The sequence below is a fragment of the Rattus norvegicus genome, chromosome 3 (genome assembly GCF_021556685.1).
Source record: "Rattus norvegicus strain SHRSP/BbbUtx chromosome 3, alternate assembly SHRSP_T2T, whole genome shotgun sequence".
NCBI classification, from domain to species: domain Eukaryota; kingdom Metazoa; phylum Chordata; class Mammalia; order Rodentia; family Muridae; genus Rattus; species Rattus norvegicus.
Window position 1 is genome coordinate 24464020 of NC_141536.1, and position 22414 is coordinate 24486433.

Genomic DNA, 22414 nt, shown 5'->3' on the forward strand with positions numbered 1-22414 from the left:
TATACTTTCTTGGGCTGTGTTTCAATACATCTCAGAAATTTGTTTATTTGCATACTATGCAATGAAATTTATGAGATATTGTAAATTTTATACTTTGTACTTAAAAATTTTATATTGAATTTAAATGAAAATGCATTACATTTTATTTGCTATCAGTAATTACACATTTTATAGTATAATCTACATGACCTGAATATAAATAAATACCTATTTATTTATTATTTATATTATTCTCTGTGCTAGGCATTAAATGCAAGACCTCACAGATGCTGAGCAAGCATTCTACCATTGAGCTTTCCTTGAAAGTTATGTTGTTTATTTAGATGTAGAAAATGATGTTTATATTACTAGTGAAAAAGTATTTGATTATTGTCTACATTGGGAAGAGAAAACACGAAACATGACATTAGAAAATAGAAATAAAAATGAAATATTCAAAGAAAAATGAAGTGTTGTGGAAGGAATGTAGATTTGTGCACAAGAGTCATATGTGAACTGATGTCATCTCAACAACTCAATCATCTTACATTAGATTTTTCAATATCTTGTTTGTTCCAAGAAAAGACATTTTCCTTCAACCCCAGCAAGGAGCCTAGACCAAAGTTTCAGTCTTTGAAAGGCAGTGCAGTTACCATTATATTGTGTCTACTGTTGGGTAGGTGGCTGCATGAATGCTCTATTGTTCTTCTGAGAGAGTAGGTTCCCTCTCTTCAGCCTACAGTTGTCCTATTTGGTCTACATATCCTAAATAATGTGGATTCAATACTTAATGCCCAAATACTGTTTTGAAATATTCTTTGAGAAGAACAGTATCTTAATAAGGATGTCCATAGCAGAAACTAAAATAAGATAGTAGTGTAAGGAACCAATTGAACCAAATCGTATGTGTTTGTGGAAAATGATCAAAGGAAATAGTGGAGAAGAAGGGAGTAGCTGGAGAGGGATTTTATTATGCTTACATGGAGAATGAGTTTCTTTTTCGGAAGAGCTTTATGCTAATATCATGGATCCTATAGCAAATACTAAGCAAAGACTTAGCAAGTGCTCAGCTCTACTGGCTGGATCTCGAATCCAATCGCCATGTGTGCACATATGTAAGCCATCAACTAATTCCAGTCCATTTCCCAGCTCACCATTTGTACAAGTGAAACAAAAACACAAATGTTTAGGACCAGACAATACTGTGCTTTAAGATATGCAATTCTTATAGCAACTGAGTACATTTGAAGATGTCTGGACTAGTTTCAAAATATATAAATTTTCATTCAATATATTTTCTTATATATGTAATTTGTACTCAATTTAACAGACACAATGTCAATTAAGTGAAAAATTAAGGATCTTACAACAGGCTTGCTGTTGTCAGTTTGGTCTAATGCTCCTTGTATTATATTAATGAGGGTCCCCAAAAATGTATGAGAATCCACACATCCACATGTAAAAACTGAGGGAACCCTGTCCCTGGTTGGTTTTGATTGGTAAATTTAGTTATCAGAGGTCAAAGGCTGGGCGGGGAAACAGAGGTAGGGCTTTTAGGATTCCCACATATGAGAACAAGGAAGGAGGAAGACCTAGGACACTCTGCCTGAGAAGACGTGGGACCATGGAAGAAAGAGTGGCCTCAGGAAGGCTGTCCAACTGGGTTCAGGGCAACTAAGATGAAATGATTTTTAATAAGTAATGACTTGGGAATATTGGAGGATGGATTATCTACGTGGAGGTTAGAAAGTGACCTAGTCATTGAACTGTTGAAGGCCATCAAAATACACAGACTGTGTGTCTGTAATTCATTCAGGAACCCAGAACATTGGGGCAGGTAGCCCAGGACATGCTGCGGCCACCACTGCTGCCAGGTTCCTATTGAGTAGATTAATTGGGAACTATTACACCTTGTCAATGCCTTAAAATTAACGATGTATCTTATGTGAAAAACATTTTTTCTTCAGTATTTTCTTCAGGATATAGTATAGTTCAATCCTACCCGACTTCTGTAACTAAAGGTTAGAATAGGAACAGCCAATTACTTGAGAACTCTGTGTGAAAGAGAGTACTTTAACAATGTTACAAGGTCATCACACAGGGACATACCTTGTTGTGCTTCTTTGTCATACACTTTCATGTGAACAACTCCAGAAGTCTTATTTCTCAGGATGCTGGGATTTCTTCCATCTCTTTTGTTACAAGTGCCCAGTTGAGCTAAGTTTTGGTCTGCCCACCAGAGTTTCTTATCTATATTAAAAAAAAAAAAACAGATTTTTCTTTCAGAGGAGATTGTAATCAACTAACTAATATAAATTCGATGAAAAATACTTTCTGATTCACTTTGCTATATTTCAAATCATTCCTAATCAAACCCTAAAATTACTTTTATGCTAAACTGCAAAATACAGTGATAAGGTATTACTCCAGTTTCTCCCTCCTCCAGTGAAGCAAAATCCGCCCCCTCTCCTCCTCCTCCTCCTCCTCCTCCTCCTCCTCCTCCTCCTCCTCCTCCTTCTTCTGGTTATTTACAGCTTTTTCATTCCTTTAATTGAAAATAGATTCTTTTCTTACTTTATTTATCCTAAGTACATTACAGTTTCTCCTCATGTTATTCCTCCCAGTTCCTCTCCAACTCTTCTCCCAATAGCATACACTTTATTTCTGTCTCTCATTAGAAACAAACAAGCTTCTAAGGAATAATGATAAAATATAATAAGATAAGACAAAATTTAACCTATTAGAATGTGGACAAATCAAACAGAAGAAATAATATATCCCAAGGGAAAGAAACAAGAGAGAGACCCACTCATATTCATATTCAGGAATTTTGTATGAACACAAAACTTAAAATCACAAATGATATGCAAAGGATATAAATATATGTATTAAAATACAAATTAAAACAACAGACTTTTAAATGATTTTTTTCAGTTAGATAAAGTTAAAACCCTGACAAGATTGTGAGACAAGAATCATACCAAGATGCTATTGAGGATTTTGTTCTCAGTTGGCCATCTACTGCTCAGCATGCAGCCTACCCTTAAAAGTATTTTGTTTTCACAGTGAGGTGTCCTTTGAGAAACTAAATTTTCATTTGCAGGTAGTCAAGTTGTTATCAGTTGACGTTTACTTTTTCTTAAAGAAAAATAATCAGACTAATGATGCAGCTTACTTAGGAAAATAGTTCCCTGTCATGGAGAAAGCACTGTTTTAGATCCCAAGTAATCTATGAGCTGGGTGTGGCACCACTCGTCTATAATCTTAGCATTTGAAAAGTTGGGCCGAAGAATTAGGTAATACTCAGCTACGAGGATGAAAAGCTACTCAAAATAAAAGCTAAATGAATAGCTTTACAAACTGTATATGTAAATATGTACAGATATAAACAATATTTCTAATTAATGTGCTGTGATTGCTTGAATCAAAGTGGCACTCATAGATTCGTAGATTTTAATATTGGTCATCAAGGAGGAGGCCTATTTGGAGGTGACGTGGTGTTCTAGGTGTGGCTTTCTGTTTCACTAAGGATGGCTTTGAAGTTTCAAATGCTCAAGCCAGGCCTAGCTGCTCTCCCTTCCTGTTTCGTGCCAATCCGTATGTAGAACTCTCAGCTACCTCTCCAGCACCATATCTTCCTGTCTGCCCCCATGCTTCCTGCCATTATAATTATGGGCTAACCTGAAAGAGTAAGCCATCCCTAACTAAATATTTTCCTTTATAGGAAGGTTTATTATGTCTCTTCATAACAATAAAACATTGACTAAGACAAGTCAATTTTGTGAACTACAGTATTGCTGTGTGACACATCTGACCATGCTTTTTGTAGGAGGGATGTGGAGTTTGGATTTAAAACGGAGCTGAATAATCTAAGCGGACCTTGAATGGACAGACTAAGAGAAGCAGAGAAGACAGTCATGCAGAGACCATTGTATATTAGGATCATGGCCTGGTTCAAGGACTTTCAGAGAAGAATATTAATAAGTAGCCTACAGATTGCTCCTGTGATACTTTGGTGATGAGTTTGCTTTTTGTTCTTGTCAAGAAGTCTGCTTGAGTCTAAACTGAAGAGTTTTGGATTCCTATTGCTGGCAGGGGAGACTTCAAAACAACCTAGTATTGACCATGTCCCATTCTTACTAGTGAACAGTCTTACTAAGTTATGTATTTTCTAACAGGGCCAAGACTTACTTGGTAAATAAATAACCCCCAGTTGTGCTAGTTTCCAGTGTTTAGGAAGGAAGTAGTTTTTTTGAATGTTTCCTGATCTTCCTCAATAATAAAAGAAATATGATATCTGAGATGAGCACTGGCTTAGACTCACTAGCGATTGGATTGTAGGTATGACTAAATAAAACCCAGTGTCTAGTTGTAAGTGCTATATTGAACTTACTTTCCTGTTAGCTTTAAAACCATCATTAGTTATGTAATTTTTGTGCGGAGAACATTGTTTCTACTTTCATTTTTTATGATTGTAAAATTTTCATCAATAATTGTTCAGTTCTGTTACACTCATGCAAAGTATATATGTAATTCTCTGCATTTCACTCTGAGATTTCATCGTTTTGTTTAAAGACTGGTTTTAAATATTGAAAAGTTTAAGATTGTATGCTGAAATTATATTTGCTTATTTCTTGGATCAAGGATTTAAAAGCTGAATCACTTTATTGAAAAATTAAGAAGATTAATAACACAGAAAGAATACATTATCATCTTAGTTCATGAGCTTTGGCTGAATACCTCTTCTTTTTCTCATAGAAATTAGGTTAAGCATAACTTGCTACTAATATAATTAATAAAAAAATTATAGAAAGATGCATAACATGTATAATATATTATATATTTTATTATAATGAATATGTATATGTATATATACATAGATATATATCACTAAAAGTTTTAAAACCTTCAGTACAGTTAGGAAACAGAAAATTGAACAAAATTCTTAATTGCTCATGAACAAAAATGCTTAGTTAACTGTAATGTTCGAATCTGTTCATGTTTTAGTATGCAAGGAATAAAACCCACATTTCAAATATCTTCCTCAATCTTTGCTGTACTTGTTTATTAGCTGTAGGAGTTCTCTGGGAGAATTCTGGGGATCCCTTATATATACTAGCAAATCAGCTACAAATAGTGATACCTTTACTACTTCATTTTCAATTTATATCCCCTTGATCTCCTTTTGTTCTCTTATTGCTCTAGCTAGAAATTTGAGTACTATATTGAATAAATAGGTACAGTGCAGGCAGCCATGTCTTGTCCAGCATTTTAACAGGATCACTTCAAGTTTCTCTCCATTTAATTTGATGTTGGCAATTGGCTTGCTTTATATTGCTTTTACTGTTTTTAGATATGTGCCTTGAATCGCTGATCTCACTAATACTTTTAACATGAATGAAAGTTGGGTTTTGTCAAAAGCTTTTTTCAGCACCTAATATGGTGTTCATGTGACTTTTACTTTCAGTCTGTTTATAGAGTGGATTATGTTGGTAAATTTTCATACATTGAATGATTTCTGCATCCCAGGAATGAAGCCTACTTTATCATTGTAAATGATGGTTTTGATGTGATCTTGGATTTGGTTTCCAAGATTTTTCATTGGATAGGTTATGTACTTACATTTCTAATATTATCCATTTTCCATGTGCCCCCTCTCTCATTCCTCCTTCCCCTGCTTCTTTGAGGATGCTCCCCTTCCTCCCACCCATTCCCACCTCAACACCCTGGCATTTCCCTATACTGGGGAAAAGAGCCTTCACAGGATCAAGGGCTTCTTCTGCTATTGATGCCAGACAATGCCATCCCCAACTACATATGTGGATGGAGCTATGAGTCCCCCTATGTGTAGCCTTTGCACATTTGCATTGATGTTCATAAGCAAAATTGGTCTGAAGTTCTCTTTCTTTCTTGAGTCTCCGTGTGGTTTACCTATGAGGGTAATGTAACTGTGGCATTAGAATAAACTAGGTAGTGTTCCTTCTTTTTCTATTCTGTAGAATAGTTTGAGGCGTATTGATATCAGCTCCTCTTTAAAAGTCTGGTAGAATTCTTCACTAAACCATCTAGTCCTGGCTTTTTTGGTTGGGAGACCTGTAATGACTGTTTCTGTTATACTAGGGGATTATGGAACTATTTACCTGAACTTGATTGAAGGGCTTGGGAAAAGATCTTCACTAACTTTATATCCTACAGAGGATAACATGCAAATATATAAAGAACTGAAGAAGTTAGTCTCTAAAAAAATCAAATAACCCACTTAAAAATGTGGTACAGAGTTAAACAGAATTCTCAACAGAGGAATCTTAAATGGTGGAGAAACACTTAGAGAAATGTTAAGCAACCTAGTCATCAGGAAAATAAATATCAAAAGGACCCTAAGATTCTACCTTACACAAATCAGAATGGCTAAATTAAAAACTCAATGCACAATACACGTCAATGATGTGGAGAGAGGGGAACATTACTCTTTTGATCATGGAACTGCACACTTGTACAACTACTATGGAAATCAATTTGGCAGTTTCTCAGAAAACTGGAAATAGTTCTACTTGAAGACACACCTATATCACTCCTGGACATATACTAAAGATGCTCTACCATATCACAGAGTCACATGCTCCACTATGTTCGTTGCAGCTTAATTCACAATAACTAGAAACTGGAAGCAACCCAGATGTCCCTCAACTGAAGAATGGATACAAACAACGTGCTTCCTTTACACAATGGAATTCTATTCAGCTATTACAAACAAGGACATCATGCATTCTGCAGGCGAATAGATGGAACTAGAAAATACCATTCACAGTAAGGTTACCCAGACCCAAAAGGACAGGCATGGAGTAAACTTAGTGATAACTGGCTATTAGCCTTAACATACACAATACTCCTGATATACCCTACAGATTCAAAGAAGTTGAACAATAAGGAAAGCCCCAGCAAGGATGCTTGAATCACAATTAGAAGAGGAACCAAAATAGTTATAGAACAGAGGGAGAGGGAAGTGGGTGGGAGCAGGGAGGGTGAGGTGAGTGGGAAGGCTGGGTCAAATGTAGAAGAGGCTCAGAGGGCCAGGAGAATGAATGGAAATCTGCACGTGCTAGGGATTGGATGGAGGGGAAATTCTCTAGGAAGTTTCAGAACTTGAAATAGAGGAGGCTCTCAGAAGTCAATGTGGGTCAATCTTCACTAAGATGCCAAGTAGTGGGAACATGAAACCTGAAGAGACCACCTCCTGTAGCCAGGCAGGAATCCCAGTGAAGAAATAAGGACACCAATCCACCCACTAAACATTCAACCCAAAATTAGTCCTGTCTAAAAGAAATGTAGGGATGGAGCCGAGATTGAAGAAACATCCCACCAATACCCAGCCCAACTATAAACCTATCCCATGGTCAAGCAACAATCCCTGACATTATTAATGATAGTCTCATATGTTTGCAGAAAGAAACCTAGCATAACTGTCCTCTGAAAGGCTCTACCTAGCAGCAGACTGAAACTAATGCGGTTACTACAGCCAAACATTGAATGGATGTTGAAGAGACTTATGGAAGAATTGTGGGAAAGACTGAAGGTCCAGAAGAAGGCAACACCACAGAAAGAGAAACCTGGATCCCTGGGAGCTCTCAGTGACTTAGCCACCAACAAATAATTAGCGAAGTATCTGGTTCAACTGCATGATGAGATGGCCACCTATTCAATTTCCAGTAAGTTCAGCCTTTACAGACAGAACTTCAAGGCATTTCATTTATTTGTGTTCTCTCTCTCTCTCTCTCTCTCTCTCTCTCTCTCTCTCTCTCTCTCTCTCTCTCTCTCTCTCGTTTTGACTTTATATAGAGATGAAAGCACCCAAGCCTCTGGAACCCATCTTGAACTTTTTATACTGTACTCTATTCTTTAAAATTGAACATGATATAGGAATTGCCTAAACACCTATAAAATTGGTGAGGAATAAATCCCTCTATAATGTTTCTATTACAATTTTAACTTAGAAAACAGCTTAATACATCCAGCAGTCCCATTGTCTAAATAGTTTTTTCAAAATGTGAATCTTTTTAAGAATTCTTCCAACATAAATACTTTGCTTTTGACTGTAATGATTACATCAAATTTTATTTTCCCCAAAACCTTGATTTGACATGAATATGCTAGAAAAATATTTGAATTAAAAAACAGATGTAATCATAAATAATAATAAGTATAGTTTCTTTCACTGTTGTGCCAACAAGGACCACATTTCTAGATCATATGCTAAATTATGTAATGTTATTTATTTATTTAGTTGCTTTTTATGGCAAGGTTTCTCTACATGTTTCTCTACCTGTTCTAGAGACTCACTTTATAGACCAGGATAGCCTTGAAATCCTAGAGATCCACTTGCTTCTGCCTTCTGAGTGCTGGGATTAATGCCACCAAACCTGCCCATATGCTGAATTCTTCAATGCCAGTATTCTGAGCTGTGAAAAGGTAATTAACTTCATTGGTACCCCAAACAGGGACCTTGTACACTGATGTGAGCAGTACAACTAGTGAGGGGAAACACTGGTTTTGGCTGAATATCAGAGAATACAATTGATAATTTCTGACATATGTCAGAAATCCTGAAGCATGTAGCAGAGGACTGTCACTCTGTGGCCAGTTCCCATAGCAGTTTAGTTTGGGATCTAAGACAATATTTGGACTGTTTAAGGTAACAATGATGCTTATACAAGGTATTTGGGGATCAGATGGAGAAAGGCATGACTTAAGGAGATAGTTTTAGTGGTTTTATTGATAAGCAGTAGACATTTGATAGAGAATCTTGATTGTCCATCTGACTATGATGAGAAACAATAGATGATTATACAGCCTGCCACTGACAATGCTTGCAAGAACCTCGCACAATGGAATTGACTGAACAGGAAGACCCACCACAAAAGGGTTACACAACCAAACTAAAAAGCCATCAATAAAAGAGCCACCAGTCATTTCAGGGACCAAGAGTAGATGGGAAGACACACATTCAGAATGTGTCACAATTTCAGACTCTGGGGTTGGATGGCTTAACCAGAAAAAGCAGAAGGTCTAGTAGAGTTGGCACCCTTACTGCTTCTTGATGCTGTTAACTCCTCAGCCTCAAAGCAAATTCCCTCAAAGCAAATGGACTTAAGTCATGAGCCACAGTAATTTTTTGATCATTATAAGTTTATGCTGCCAGAAATTTGTCACATGGAGGGAAAATTAACACAGATACAAAATTAAGCATGTTACATACAATAGGTATCTCAACAACTATATTTTGTACTAATAATTATTATTTATATATTTCTTTAAATTATAAATATATTAAATAAATACAAATATTTACCAAATATATACAAATACACACACACACACACACACACATATATATATATATGGAATATATTGCATATATATGGAAGTTGCTTAGTGTAAGACCAATTAGAGACCTGTGCTCAGATTAAGTGACTTGTTTGAAAACGTATCTTGGTTGCATCTAAGGTGGATCCTGTATCTATCAGAGCAACACACTTCCAGATATTTCCCCAGAGCTAGTGTGCCTCTTTAAACAGACCTTGGTAGTAGCTGAGGACTTTGGGAAATGTGCTAGCTTCTGTCTCCAGATGATCACTGAGTGGTTTTGGCCTTTTGCATTTCATTAAGAACATTTAACATCTCCTATTACACTATTATGTAGCTAAGGTTAAGATTCAGAGCCTTCCTGCTAAATAAGAAGGTTCACTTCTTAATTTATTTATTTAAGGAAGGTGGCGTCTAGGCCACTTTGAGATATTAAGAGGTTTTACATTTGGAGAAAATTATCTAACCTAGTGCTTTAAGGGAAGATAATTGATAGATTCTATCTCTTTATACAAAGGTCTGTTTGGTATGGTTAATATAGATGATATGTAAACAATGTGCAGCTATCAGAAATATGGGTAAACAGCCAAGGAACACTAAATAGTTATTGAGCACTGCTATATGTGAGGTGTTCATTACCAGAATGAAATACTAGGGTTAACTTTATAAAGAAAAAAAGGTTATATCATTCAGATATTTATATTCCACATAATAGTGACATAACAATATGGTAGAGGTAACTCCTAGAATGTCATATCATGTCAAATAGTGATGAGGTTATAAACAGAAGCAAGAATACAGCTCAAGGCACGACTGTTTCTCTTGTCACAGTTCTGTAGAGATAACTCAATAGTCCCAAGAGAATTATCTTCTAACATCAGTCTCCAGTGAGCAAGGACCTGCCAGCAGTTTTATTTCCTAAAGACTTCATAGCAGCTCCCAATTTCTGCCAAATTAGGGACTAATCCCTCAGTACCAAGACTCTTTGAAGACACTAAAACCAGAGAAAATGTAAAATATTTAAAGTAAAATTAAGCAGGATGCAGTGGAAAGTCGAGCAGAACAAATGAAATATGTTTTCTGATATATAGTTATTTATGATCCAACAACAAAAAGGAAAATCCAGAAAGTAGCTAATTTTAAAGGAAAATTTGTAACAGTTTGGTAGACTATATAAATGTCTACAAGACAAAACGAGAGTCCTATTTATAATTATGCTATAGCCATTGCATTTTTATGCTGTACCTATTGTTAGTCAGGACCGCCCGTCCACCTGGACCTTAAGATTCGCCAATATCTGCACACAGCAGCCATCAGCCTGCTAACCGCACTGTGAGGGATGGGCTTGTTATTTCTCTGAGGCCTAATGACAAATATATTTCTGATGCCAGTGAGGAGACTTCTAAGTTTCTTTTCTTTGCCCTTTCCAAGACTTCTTTCCTGCTTAAAAGAGATAATTTGGCAAAAGGCAAAGGTGGAGAGATGGCAGAACAGGACTCAGAATTTGGTTTGACGCTTTAGTGATCTTGAACTGGCAGAGGTTGCCCTAAAATCCTTACAATTCAAGTGAGCAGCTTGCCTCAGAGAGTCTGAGGTCACACAGAGCAAAACTTGAGGGTGACAGGTCATTTAATTTTCAAACTGATGGTTTGATTGTGTTGTCAGTGAACCATCATCTGTGGGACGGTGAAGGAAGAATGCTATTGAGCACTGTGGAGTGCACTCACAGAAACCAGTCAGCTCTGAGTGACTGCTTGCCATGATATCTAGTGGTAAAATCTAAAATGCAATGTCATTTACTGTAGACTGATGACTCCTAAAAGCTTCTACATAAGGAAAAGGAAGACGAGGGAGGGAGTGGAAGGAAAGACCAGATAGCTCAGGTGACAATATAGACAATTTAGACATTTTAATTACTTGCATTGAAAAAAATATTTACATTTTCTATCACTGTTGTGCAAATTAGATTCTGAAGCATGTGTTTGTATTCTCCCACCTTCTATCACACAATTATCAGGTTAATATAGAAGTTGATAGGATTTGACCTTTCCAAAAGGGGATTCTCTAGCATGTCTGATCAGTGTTAGACATGGTTTCAATGTTTCCCTCAAGACATAAGGTTGAAATAATTTACATTTAGGTCCAAATGTAAAATATTAAAAGACTAGAAACTTATTTTGTCTATGGTATTTAGAAGTAGAACTTGGAAGGTGATTGAGATTAGATACACTCCTCAAAGGGAGTCCCCATAAAGAAGTCTTTATTAGTAAAGTCAGCACAAGGGGATACACATACATTTTTGTCCTTCAGATATTCAATGCTGGCTCTGCTTTGAACGTCTTTCACTAAGAAGCTCATCCACAGTTGTGGTCATTTGATCTTAAATCTCCATATATGAAGCCACAATCAACTTATTTCGTTAAAAATTAGATCCCGGGGTACTTTGTTTTGTCAACAGCAAAGTATTAATCTCATCACCATGGCTTTTGTAATTGCCCCATTAACCACTATATCTACTTCTAGCACGTGACCAGACATGTCCATACTAAGCTCAAATATATTTCTATTTGAATGGTTTCTGATTTTTCAAGACTAGAACGTGGTGGGGAAGGGAGCTAACCACCCAGGAGTGCAGCCATCCTGACACCGAAGAACAGACTGCCACATTTGCACACCTCTGTCCACATCCCTGGTCCAAAGGGAAACTGCACAGTGCCTCTGGACAAAGGGATATAGGAACAGACAGCCGCCGGAACCCACAGTTCTGGTCTGAGCCCAGGACAGAACAGAATCGGCCAAAAAACTCCCTGCACCCAAATCCCGTGGGGGAGAAAGCTGTGCCTCAGAAGTGTGGACGCTCCTGAGAAGTCAGACTTCTCTACCCTCTGCCCACAGCCCAGACCCAAGAGAGAATCCATAGTGCCAACTGTGCCCGCTGGGTGCAAGGACCTACGAGCAATTAGGGGAAGGACACTTTGATTCCTGCCTGCACCTAGAGCTGGAAGACAGTCTCCAGAAGCACCGCCACACTTGAGAGCAGAGATAAGACCCACTTTTCTTCTTCCAAGGGACCTGCCTGCTGGATTCAGGATACATAGAGGCAGATGTCCTCTGGGTCAGGGCACTTCCTGTTTCTGGCTCTGCCTGGAAGTGAACTGATACCATCCCACAGTGTCCTACATCCAAATCCTGTGGGGAAAGAGCTGACCACCCAGACATCCTGAGACCACAGGACAGACTACCACCTCTGCACACCTCTGCCCACATCCCTGGTCCAAGGGAAAACTGCACAGTGCCTCTCTAGACAGGGATATAGGAGCAGACAGCCGACAGTACCCTTGATTCTGGTCAGCAACCAGGACTGATCTGAAATGGCCAAACAGCTCCCTGAACCCAAATCCCATTGGAGAGAGAGCTGGACCCTCAGAAGTGCAGATACTCCTGAGAAGTCAGAGGAGACTACCCTCTGCCCACAGTCTAGACCTAAGAGGGAATTGCATAGTGCCCAGTGTGCCCGCTGGGTGCAAGGACCTATGAGCAATCAGGGGCAAGACCCTTTGATTCCTGCCCATGCCTAGAACTGGAAAAGAGTCTACAGGAGCGCCGACACACATGACATCAGAGCATCTGTTCTCAGGAAAGGCTGAAAGAAAATAGTTCTACAGGAGTGCTGACAGAGGCATACAGCAGGGTCAAGTCACTCTCAGTTACAGCAAGACTAGCAAACCCCAGAGACAAGCCAATGGCTAGAGGCAAGTGCAGGAACCTTAAGCAACAGAAACCAAGACTACTTGGCATCATAATAATAATAATGGATATCCAAACACACCGGAAAATCAAGATTTAGATTTAAAATCACATTTTTTGATAATGATGGAAGACTTTAAGAAAGACATAAAGAACTTCCTTAAAGAAATGCAGAAAAACACAAGTAAACAAATAGAAGCCCTTAGAGAGGAAATACAAAATCTCTGAAAGAATAATAGGAAAACAACAAAACAAGTGAGCAAATTGAAAATGGAAATATAGCAATAAAGAAAGCACGAAGGGAGACAACTCTGGATATAGAAAAACTAAGGAAGAGACAAGGAGCCATAGATACAAGCATCACCATCAGAATACAAGAGATATAAGAGAGAATCTCAGGGGCAGAAGATACCATAGAAAACATTGACACAATTGTCAAAGATAAAGTAAAACTCAAAAAGCTCCTAGCCCAGAACTTACCGGAAATCCAGGACACAATGAAAAGATCAAACTTAAGGATAATAGCTATAGAAGAGAGTGAAGACTCCCAACTTAAAGGTCCAGTAAATATATTCAACAAAATTATAGAAGAAAACTTCCCTAACCTAAAGAAAGAAATGCCCATAAACATACAAGAAGCTTATAGAACTCCAAATAGATTGGATCAGACGAGAAATTCCTTCCATTACATAATTATTAAAACACCAAATGCAAAAAAACAAAGAATATTAAAAGCAGTAAGGGAAAAAGGTCAAGCGACATATAAAGGCAGAACTATAAGAAATATACCAGATTTCTCACCAGAGACTATGAAAGCCAGAAGATCTTGGACAGATGTCATACAGACCCTAAGAGAACACAAATGCCAGCCTAAGTTACTGTATCCAGCAAAACTCTCAATTAACATAGATGGAGAAACCACGATATTCCATGACAAAACCAAATTTACACAATATCTTTCTACAAATCCAGCCCTAAAAAGGATAATAGGTGGATAACTCCAACACGAGGAGAGAAACTACACTGTGCAGAAAGCAAGAATATAATTTCCTTGCAATGAAACCAAAAAAGAGACACACAAACATAATTCCACCTCTAACAATGATAATATCAGGAAGCAACAATCACTATTCTCTAATAACTCTCAACAGTAATTAATTCCCCAGTAAAAAGACATAGACTAACAGACTGGATATGTAAAGAGGACCCAGCATTTGTGCATACAGGAAACACACCTCAGAGACAAAGACAGACACAACTTCAGAGTAAATAGTTGGAAAACAACTTTCCAAGCAAATGGCCCAAAGAAATAAACTGGAGTCACCATTCTAATATCAAATAAAATTAACTTTCAAGCAAAAGTCATTAAAAAGATAAGGAAGGACATTTCATATTCATCAAAGTAAAAATCCACCAAGATGAACCAAGAATCTTAAATATCTATGATCCAAATACAAGGGCACCTACATTCATAAAAGAAACCTTATTAAAGCTTAAAGCACACATTGCATCTCACACAAATAGGAGGAGATTTCAACACCCGACTTTCATCACTGGACAGATCTTGGAAACAGAAATTAAACAGAGACATAGAGAAACTTACAGAAGTTATGAACCAGGTAACTTAACAGATATTTATAGAACATTCTATCCTAAAATGAAAGGATATACCTTCTTCTCAGCATCTCATGGAACCTTCTCCAAAATTGACCATATAATTGGCCACAAAACAGACCTCAACAGATACAGGTACGTAGAAATGATCCCATGCAACCTATCAGATCACCATGCACTAACACTGGTCTTCAATAACAACAATAATGACAGAAAGCCCACGTACACATGGAAGTTGAACAATGCTCTACTCAATGACAACTTGCTCAAGGAAGAAATAAAGAAAGAAATTAAAGACTTCTTAGAATTTAATGAAAATGAAGATACAACATTCCCAAACTTATGGGACACAATGAAAGCAGTACTAAGAGGAAAACTCATAGCTCTAAGTGCCTGCAAAAAGAAACTGGAGAGAGCATATGTCAACAGCTTGACAGCACACCTGAAAGCTCTAGAACAAAAAGAATTAAATAAACCCAGGAGGAGTAGAAGGCAAGAAATAATCAAACTCAGGGCTAAAATCAACCAAGTAGAAATGAAAAGGACTATACAAAGAATCAACAAAACCAGGAGCTGGTTCTTTGAGAAAATCAATAAGATAGATAAACCCTTAGCCAGACTAACCAGAGTTCACAGAGAGTGTATCCAAATTAATAAAATCAGAAATGAAAAGGGAGACATAACAACAGAATCTGAATAAATTAAAAAAAAATCATCAGATCCTACTGAAAAACTGGAAAATCTGAAGGAAATGGACAATTTTCGAGACAGATACCAGGTACCAAAGTTAAATCAGGAACAAATAAACAATCTAAACAACTCCTTAACTCCTAAAGAAATAGAAGCAGTTGAAGGAATCAGAGAAAGTTGACTGGAAGAGCTTGAAGAGGCTTGAGACCCCATATGAACAACAATGCCAACCAACCAGAGCTTCCAGGGACTAAGCCACTACCCAAAGTAGTGGACTGACCCTGGGCTCCAACCTCATAGGTAGCAATGAATAGCCTAGTAAGAGCACCAGTGGAAGGGGAAGCCTTTGGTCCTACCAATACTGAACCCCCAGTGAATGGGATTGTTGGGGGGAGAGTGGTAATCGGGGGAGGATGGGGAGGGGAAGCCCATAAAGAAGGTGAGGGGGAGGGGTTAGGGGGATGTTGGCCCGGAAACCAGGAAAGGGAATAACAATCGAAATGTAAATAAGAAATACTCAAGTTAATAAAGATAAAAAAGAAATAGAAGCAGTTATTAAAAGTCTCCCAACCAAAAAGAGCCCATGTCCAGATGGGTTCAGCGCAGAATTCTATCAACCCTTCATAGAAGACCTCCTACCAATAATGTCCAAACTATTCCACAAAATTAAAACAGATGGAGCACTACCGAATTCCTTCTATTAAGCCATAATTATGCTTATATTGAGAACACACGAAGACCCAACAAAGAAAGAGAATGTCAGACCAATTTCCCTTATGAATATTGACACAAAAATACTTAATAAAATTCTTGCAAACCAAATCCAAGGACACATCAAAGAGATCGTCCATCATGATCAAGTAGACTTCATCCCAGCCATGCAGGGATGTTTTATTATATGAAAATCCATCAAAGTAATCCACTATATAAGCAAACTCTAAGATAAGAACCACAGAATCATTTTATTAGATGCTGAGAAAGCATTTGACAAAATTCAACACCCCTTCATGATAAAATCCTGGGGAGATCAGGTATTCAAGGCCCATATATAAACATAGTAAAAGCAATATACAGCAAACCAGGAGCTAACATCAAACTAAATGGGGAGAAACCTGAAGCAATCCCACTACAATCAGGGACTAGACAAGGTTGCCCACTCTCTCCCCACTTATTCAATATAGTACTCGAAGTCCTAGGAAGAGCAATCAGATAATGAAAGGAGGTCAAAGGGATACAAATTGGAAGGAAAGAAATCAAAATATCACTATTTGAGATGATATGATAGTGTACTTTAGTGACCCCAAAAGTTCCACCAGAACACTACTTAACCTGATAAACAACTTCAGCAAGTGTTGGGTACAAAATTAACTCAAACAAATCAGTAGCCTTCCTCTACTCAAAGGATTAAACAGGCTGAGAAAGAAGTTAAGGAAATGACCCCCGTCACAATAGTCCCAATAATATAAAATATCTTGGTGTGACTTTAACCAAGCAAGTGAAAGATCTGTATGACAAGAACTTCAAGTCTCTGATGAAAGGAATTGAGGAAGATCTCAGAAGATGGGAAGATCTTCCATGCTCATGGATTGGCAGGATTAATATAGTAAAGATGGCCATTTTGCCAAAAGCAATTTACAGATTCAATGCAATCCCCATCAAAATAACTACTCAATTCTTTATGGAGATAGAAAAAGCAATTTGTAAATTCACTTGGGATAACAAAAAACCGAGGATAGTGAAAACTATACTCAACAATAAAAGAACTTCTGGGGGAATCACCATCCCTGACTTCAAGCAGTATTGCAAAGTAATAGTCATAAAAACTGTATGTTATTGGTACAGAGACAGGCAGATAGATCAGTGGAACAGAATTGAAGACCCAGAAATGAACTCACACACCTATGGTCACTTAATCTTTGACAATGGAGCCAAAACCATCCAATGGAAAAAGATAGCATTTTCAACAAATGGTGCGGGCTCAACTGGAGGTCAGCATGTAGAAGAATGCAAATCAATCCATTCTTATCACCACGTGCAAAGCTTAAGTCCAAGTGGATCAAGGACCTCCACATCAAACCAGATACACTAAACTAATAGAAGAAAAAGTGGGGAAGAGTCTTGAACACATGGGCACTGGAGAAAATTTCCTGAACAAAACACTGGCTTATGCTCTAAGATGAAAATTTGAAAAATGGAACCTCATAAAACTGTAAAGCTTCTATAAAAGAAAAGACACTGTCTTTAGGACAAAATGGCAACCAACAAATTGGGAAAAGATCATTACCAATCCTACATCTGAGAGAGGGCTAATATCCAATATGAACAAAGAACTCAAGATGTCAGACTCCAGAGAGCCAAATATCCCTATTAAAAGTGGGGTACAGAGCTAAACAAAATATTCTCAGGTGAGGATAATAGCCAAAAAGCACCTAAAAAATATTTAGCATCCTTAGTCATCAGGCAAATGCAAATCAAAAGAACTCTGAGATTCTACCTCACACCAGTCAGAATATAAAAAACTAATATAAAAAAACTCAGGTGACAGCAGATGCTGGCAAGGATTTGGAGAAAGAGGAGCATTCCTCCATTGTTGGTGGGATTGCAAACTGGTACAACCACTCTGGAAATCAGTCTGGAGTTTCCTCAGAAAATTGGACATTCCAATACCTGAGGACACATCTATACCTCTTTTGGGCATATACTCAAAAGATGTTCCAACATGTAACAAAGACACATGCTCCAATATGTTCATAGCAGCCTTATTTATAATAGCCAGAAGTTGGAAAGAACCCAGATGCCCTTCAACAAAGGAATGGATTCAAAAAATGTGTTACATCTACACAATGGAGTACTACTCAGCTATTAAAAACAATGACTTCATAAAATTCATAGGCAAATGGAATGAACTAGAAAATATCATCCTGAGTAACTCAATCACAGAAAAACACACTTCGTATGCATTCATAGATAAGTGGGTATTAGCCAAAAAGCTTGAATAATCCAAGATGCATTCCACAGACCACAGGAAACTCAAGAAGGATGACCAAAATGCAGATGCTCCTACTCCTTCTTAAAAGGGGATAAAATATATCCATAGGAGGGGATATAGAAGCAAAATTTAGATCAGCGACTCAAGAAACAGCCATTCAGAGCCTGCCCCACATGTGGCTCTTATATATACAGCCACCAAACTAGATAAGACTGATGAAGCTAAAAAATGCAGGCTGAAAGGGACCACATATAGACCTCTCCTTAGAGACACATCCAGAACATGTCCAATAGAGAGGTCAATGCTAGCAGCAAACCACTGATCTGAGAACAGGACCTCCTTGGGGGGAATCGGAGGAAATATGGAAAGAATCGAAGGAGCTTGCAACTCCGTAAAAACAATGATGCCAACCAACCAGAACTTCCAGGGACTAAACCATTACTGAAAGACTATACATGGGCTGACCCAGGGCTCCAACTGCATAGGTAGCAGAGAGTAGCCAGTGGATGGGGAAGCCCTTGGTCCTGCCAAATCTGGACCCCCAGTGCAGGGTAATATGGGGGGCAATAAGGGGGACGTATAGGGGAAATACCTGTAACATGGAGGGGGAGGGGTGGGGATAGGGGCTTATGGACAGGAAATTGAGAAGGGGAATAACATTTGAAATGTAAGTAAAGAAATATATCTAATAAGATATTTTAGAAAAGAGACTAGAACGTGTTTTGTGGTCTTTTGACATTAATTTTATAACAGTATTCATAATCTCATAGTATTTTATATCTCTATCTCTTTGTTTAAAATATAAAATTCAGTGGTAGTAAGCCTAACATTTCTGTCAGGCACAGATTGCCTGAGGAGCATACCCAAGCTTTCCAACTGCAGGGCTCATAGGTTATTGTGTTCTGGAAGTCAGGGTATCAAACACATTATTTATTTAGGTTATTTTGAACAGCAGTGGAGTGACAAGTAGGCACACCACAGGAAAAGGCACATCCTTGTTTTGAAGGAAAGGTGGCTTTGGATCACCAAATACAGAAATTCTCTACCCTCCTATTTTCTGCTTTTAAACAGAAGAGTTTCCCCTGTAAAAAGTGTTCTAAGTTTCTCTGGTGAAAATATTCCTCTCTGCCAGACAAAGAGAAGAGAATGACTTATCCCCAAGAGTCAGTGCTGAAATGTGTGCACACAAGCAAGCATTTCTTAAATCCCTTAGCTTCTTTTAGTTACTCCCACATATTTCCAAGTCATTTCCTCATTATTTATGTCTTTTGAAATTCCAAACTCTGTTCCTTTGTTAAAGTGTGGCATAGGCCCAATTCAAACCATTTGGTTAAGCTTCATTTCTTTCCTGTGAATCCCATGGCTGTAAAGTATTTTTAAATTGTCTTTTCTGTTTCCCTCTCCTCCTTTCTCCTGGTTTAATTCACAGCCCACTAGACACTGAACTTAGGAGATAGAACAAAGCTTTGTCTCCCAGCTCTCTAATTTTTGGTCACGGATTTTCTTGAAATTACTGATTTCTTTTGTGATCATATCTTGTTTGTTTTCATTTTGCATCACTAAGGAGTGCATCCAAGGCCTCATGCGTACTGTGCATGTGCTCTGTCCCTTGCGTTTCCATATAGATTTTTCCTCAGTAACAGAGTCATCCAGAAGAAATATTGCATTTGTGACAAGCAGATCTCTTATGTGATAGGACCCAGATAATTAATCTCAGGAGACTTTCATCATTTTTTAATAATCTGTAGAGAACCAGTTTGCCTCCATTTTAGGCTTAAAAAGCCTTCTTTTACTAAAGACAAAATAGGTCTATGTCAGTTTATAATTAAACCTCTGTTTCTCAAGGGTTGCGCTATCCCCAACCTGTAACCTAAAGGACAAATGGTTCTGTACTGCCTGTTCCAGGTGTGGTAATCATGTCTTTGTTTAAAAAAATGTTGTTTATAACCATTTTGCAACCCTACCTTTGTCTCAAAAGGGCTGTTATGGCTACCTTGTTATGACTACCTGCTTTTATGCCCACCTTGCAACCATATCTTTGTTTTAGGAGGTATTTAGGCCTAACTTGTTCTGCTCCTATAACTCTGCCTATTTCACCCACCAAATCCCCCATCTGGAAAACTCCCACCCCCCAAGTGTTATAGTGTTACTCAAAACCCTGTCTTCCCCACCTCTAATGCTGTGCCATCTACTCACATATTAGGAGGAGGCAGCCAAAGTACACAAATAAAATCAAGCTTGCTTTAATCGATTGCTTGCTTTCATTAGTTTGGTCATGATGATTGGGATTGGTGGTCTTTCTCCTCCCTTCTTTGAGATTAACATTTGGTGCTGAGTTTTAGGAGGCTTTGGTGAGAGGAGGGCAGGAGGTGTGTATACTCTACAAAATGTAATTAAGCAATTATAACAGAGAAAGTGCTGATAAATTCCATTAGAAAGGAAAGTGAGAAAGCTGCTGTCTCGGCATATATTTCAAATAGGAGGGTACGGAATACCATGCCATTTACTGGCAAAAAACTGGTGACTGGACAAGCAGAGGGTCTAAAACAAAGCTTGACATTCACAACTCAGAAGGGCTTCTACATGCAAACTTGCCTGGAAACTGTTCAAATAACTATTGAACTGGGAACCACTGTTCTCTTTAGCCCACCCAAAAGGAAATAAAAAAAAGGTTAGATAATGTAATTAAATAAAATAGTAACACACTATATAAACTTTAAATCAATTGCACAAAAATCTTTATGAGCATATAAATGTTATAAGTATGCTTACAACAAATTGGAAATTAAGATCACTTAGAAAACATACTTTTTTAATTTCTTGCATTTAAGCCTTTTCACTGAATACTTTAAATGACCAATTAAAGTATCTCATTTTATTGTTGATTTATTTAAAGACAAGGGTTTTTGAAGCTCAGGTGGACCTCATACCAGTAGTATATGTAGTTAAGGATAGTTTTGAACCTATGTCTTTCAAAGTCAGCTCTTTAAATATTTGTTTTTTCTTACAGTGCTCTACACTACAATTAGTCATATAATTCTACTTTGTTTTCAATTACACCAAATTTTCTTCACAGTGTATTTCTTGATCATTTTTAAATAACAAATGAGAAGGAGAAGCTATCATTTTAGCCACTTTGAACACACTGTATATCATAAGGTTTCAATATTTTAAGAATTACATTAAATGGCTGTTCTATCTTGGATAATTTAATACTCTGTCATTATTAAAATATGAATATCATTATAGCTAGTACCCAGCTCTTGACATTGCCAAATAATTAATATTGTAAAATTTACTGACTAGAAATATATATGATGGTGTAAATATCAATACATTACTAAGAAAAGGTTAAAGTGTGAATATTGTCATAAATAAATGATCCTTGGTGCTCCCATTTACTATGTTTCTGTCTATTCCAAATTATTTAATATGATATATGTATTCACTTGAAATTGAACCATTTAAAATCCTAACATTAAAGCATATTTCAAGAAAAATGATGCCCGTTTAAATAACCAGGCATTAAAATACTGTGTTATTGCAACTCAGTACTTTCAAATTGAATTGGATGGGATTACAGCTCACTACACTGTGTTCTTGAATCAGAAAATAGCTGCCTTTTTGTAGGCAAGCACCATTCTGGAGTGTTTTATTTTGTACTTTATCCCACTATGAATGTGGGTTTACAAATGATTTATAAAGTGAGCAAGACTACATTTCCCTTCTGAAGAGGAAGTGTTTGCAAGTGTCAGTATTCATCACTCCCAGAGTCCCATGTTTCTATCTGAAAATCCACTACATAAATGTACTTAGAGTAACAGGAAAAACATTGATCTCCAATAAAGACTACAACATAATTCACAGTTATATTAAATAATAAATTATCTTATTTAAAGATTTCAGCCTGCAGCCCAGGCTGTCCTAGAACTCACTGTGTAGCCTAGGTTGCCCTCGACCTCCCAGTTTTCCTTCTAGTTCAGCCTTCAGAAGGCTAGTGTTGCAGGTCTAAATCACATCTCCATGGGACTTTTG

The 22414-nt window shown here is 37.5% G+C and overlaps 1 protein-coding gene across 2 annotated transcripts in view; it reads right to left on the reverse strand.

Moving 5' to 3' along the window:
* Positions 1 to 22414, reverse strand: part of Lrp1b (LDL receptor related protein 1B) — a 2085328-nt gene that overhangs the window by 596006 nt on the left and 1466908 nt on the right. For both annotated transcript variants that reach the window (XM_087654909.1, XM_087654910.1), the window contains exon 33: positions 2089 to 2229. In XM_087654909.1, coding sequence (XP_087511035.1) covers positions 2089 to 2229 — 141 coding nt within the window. The remainder of the gene's footprint in view (positions 1 to 2088; positions 2230 to 22414) is intronic.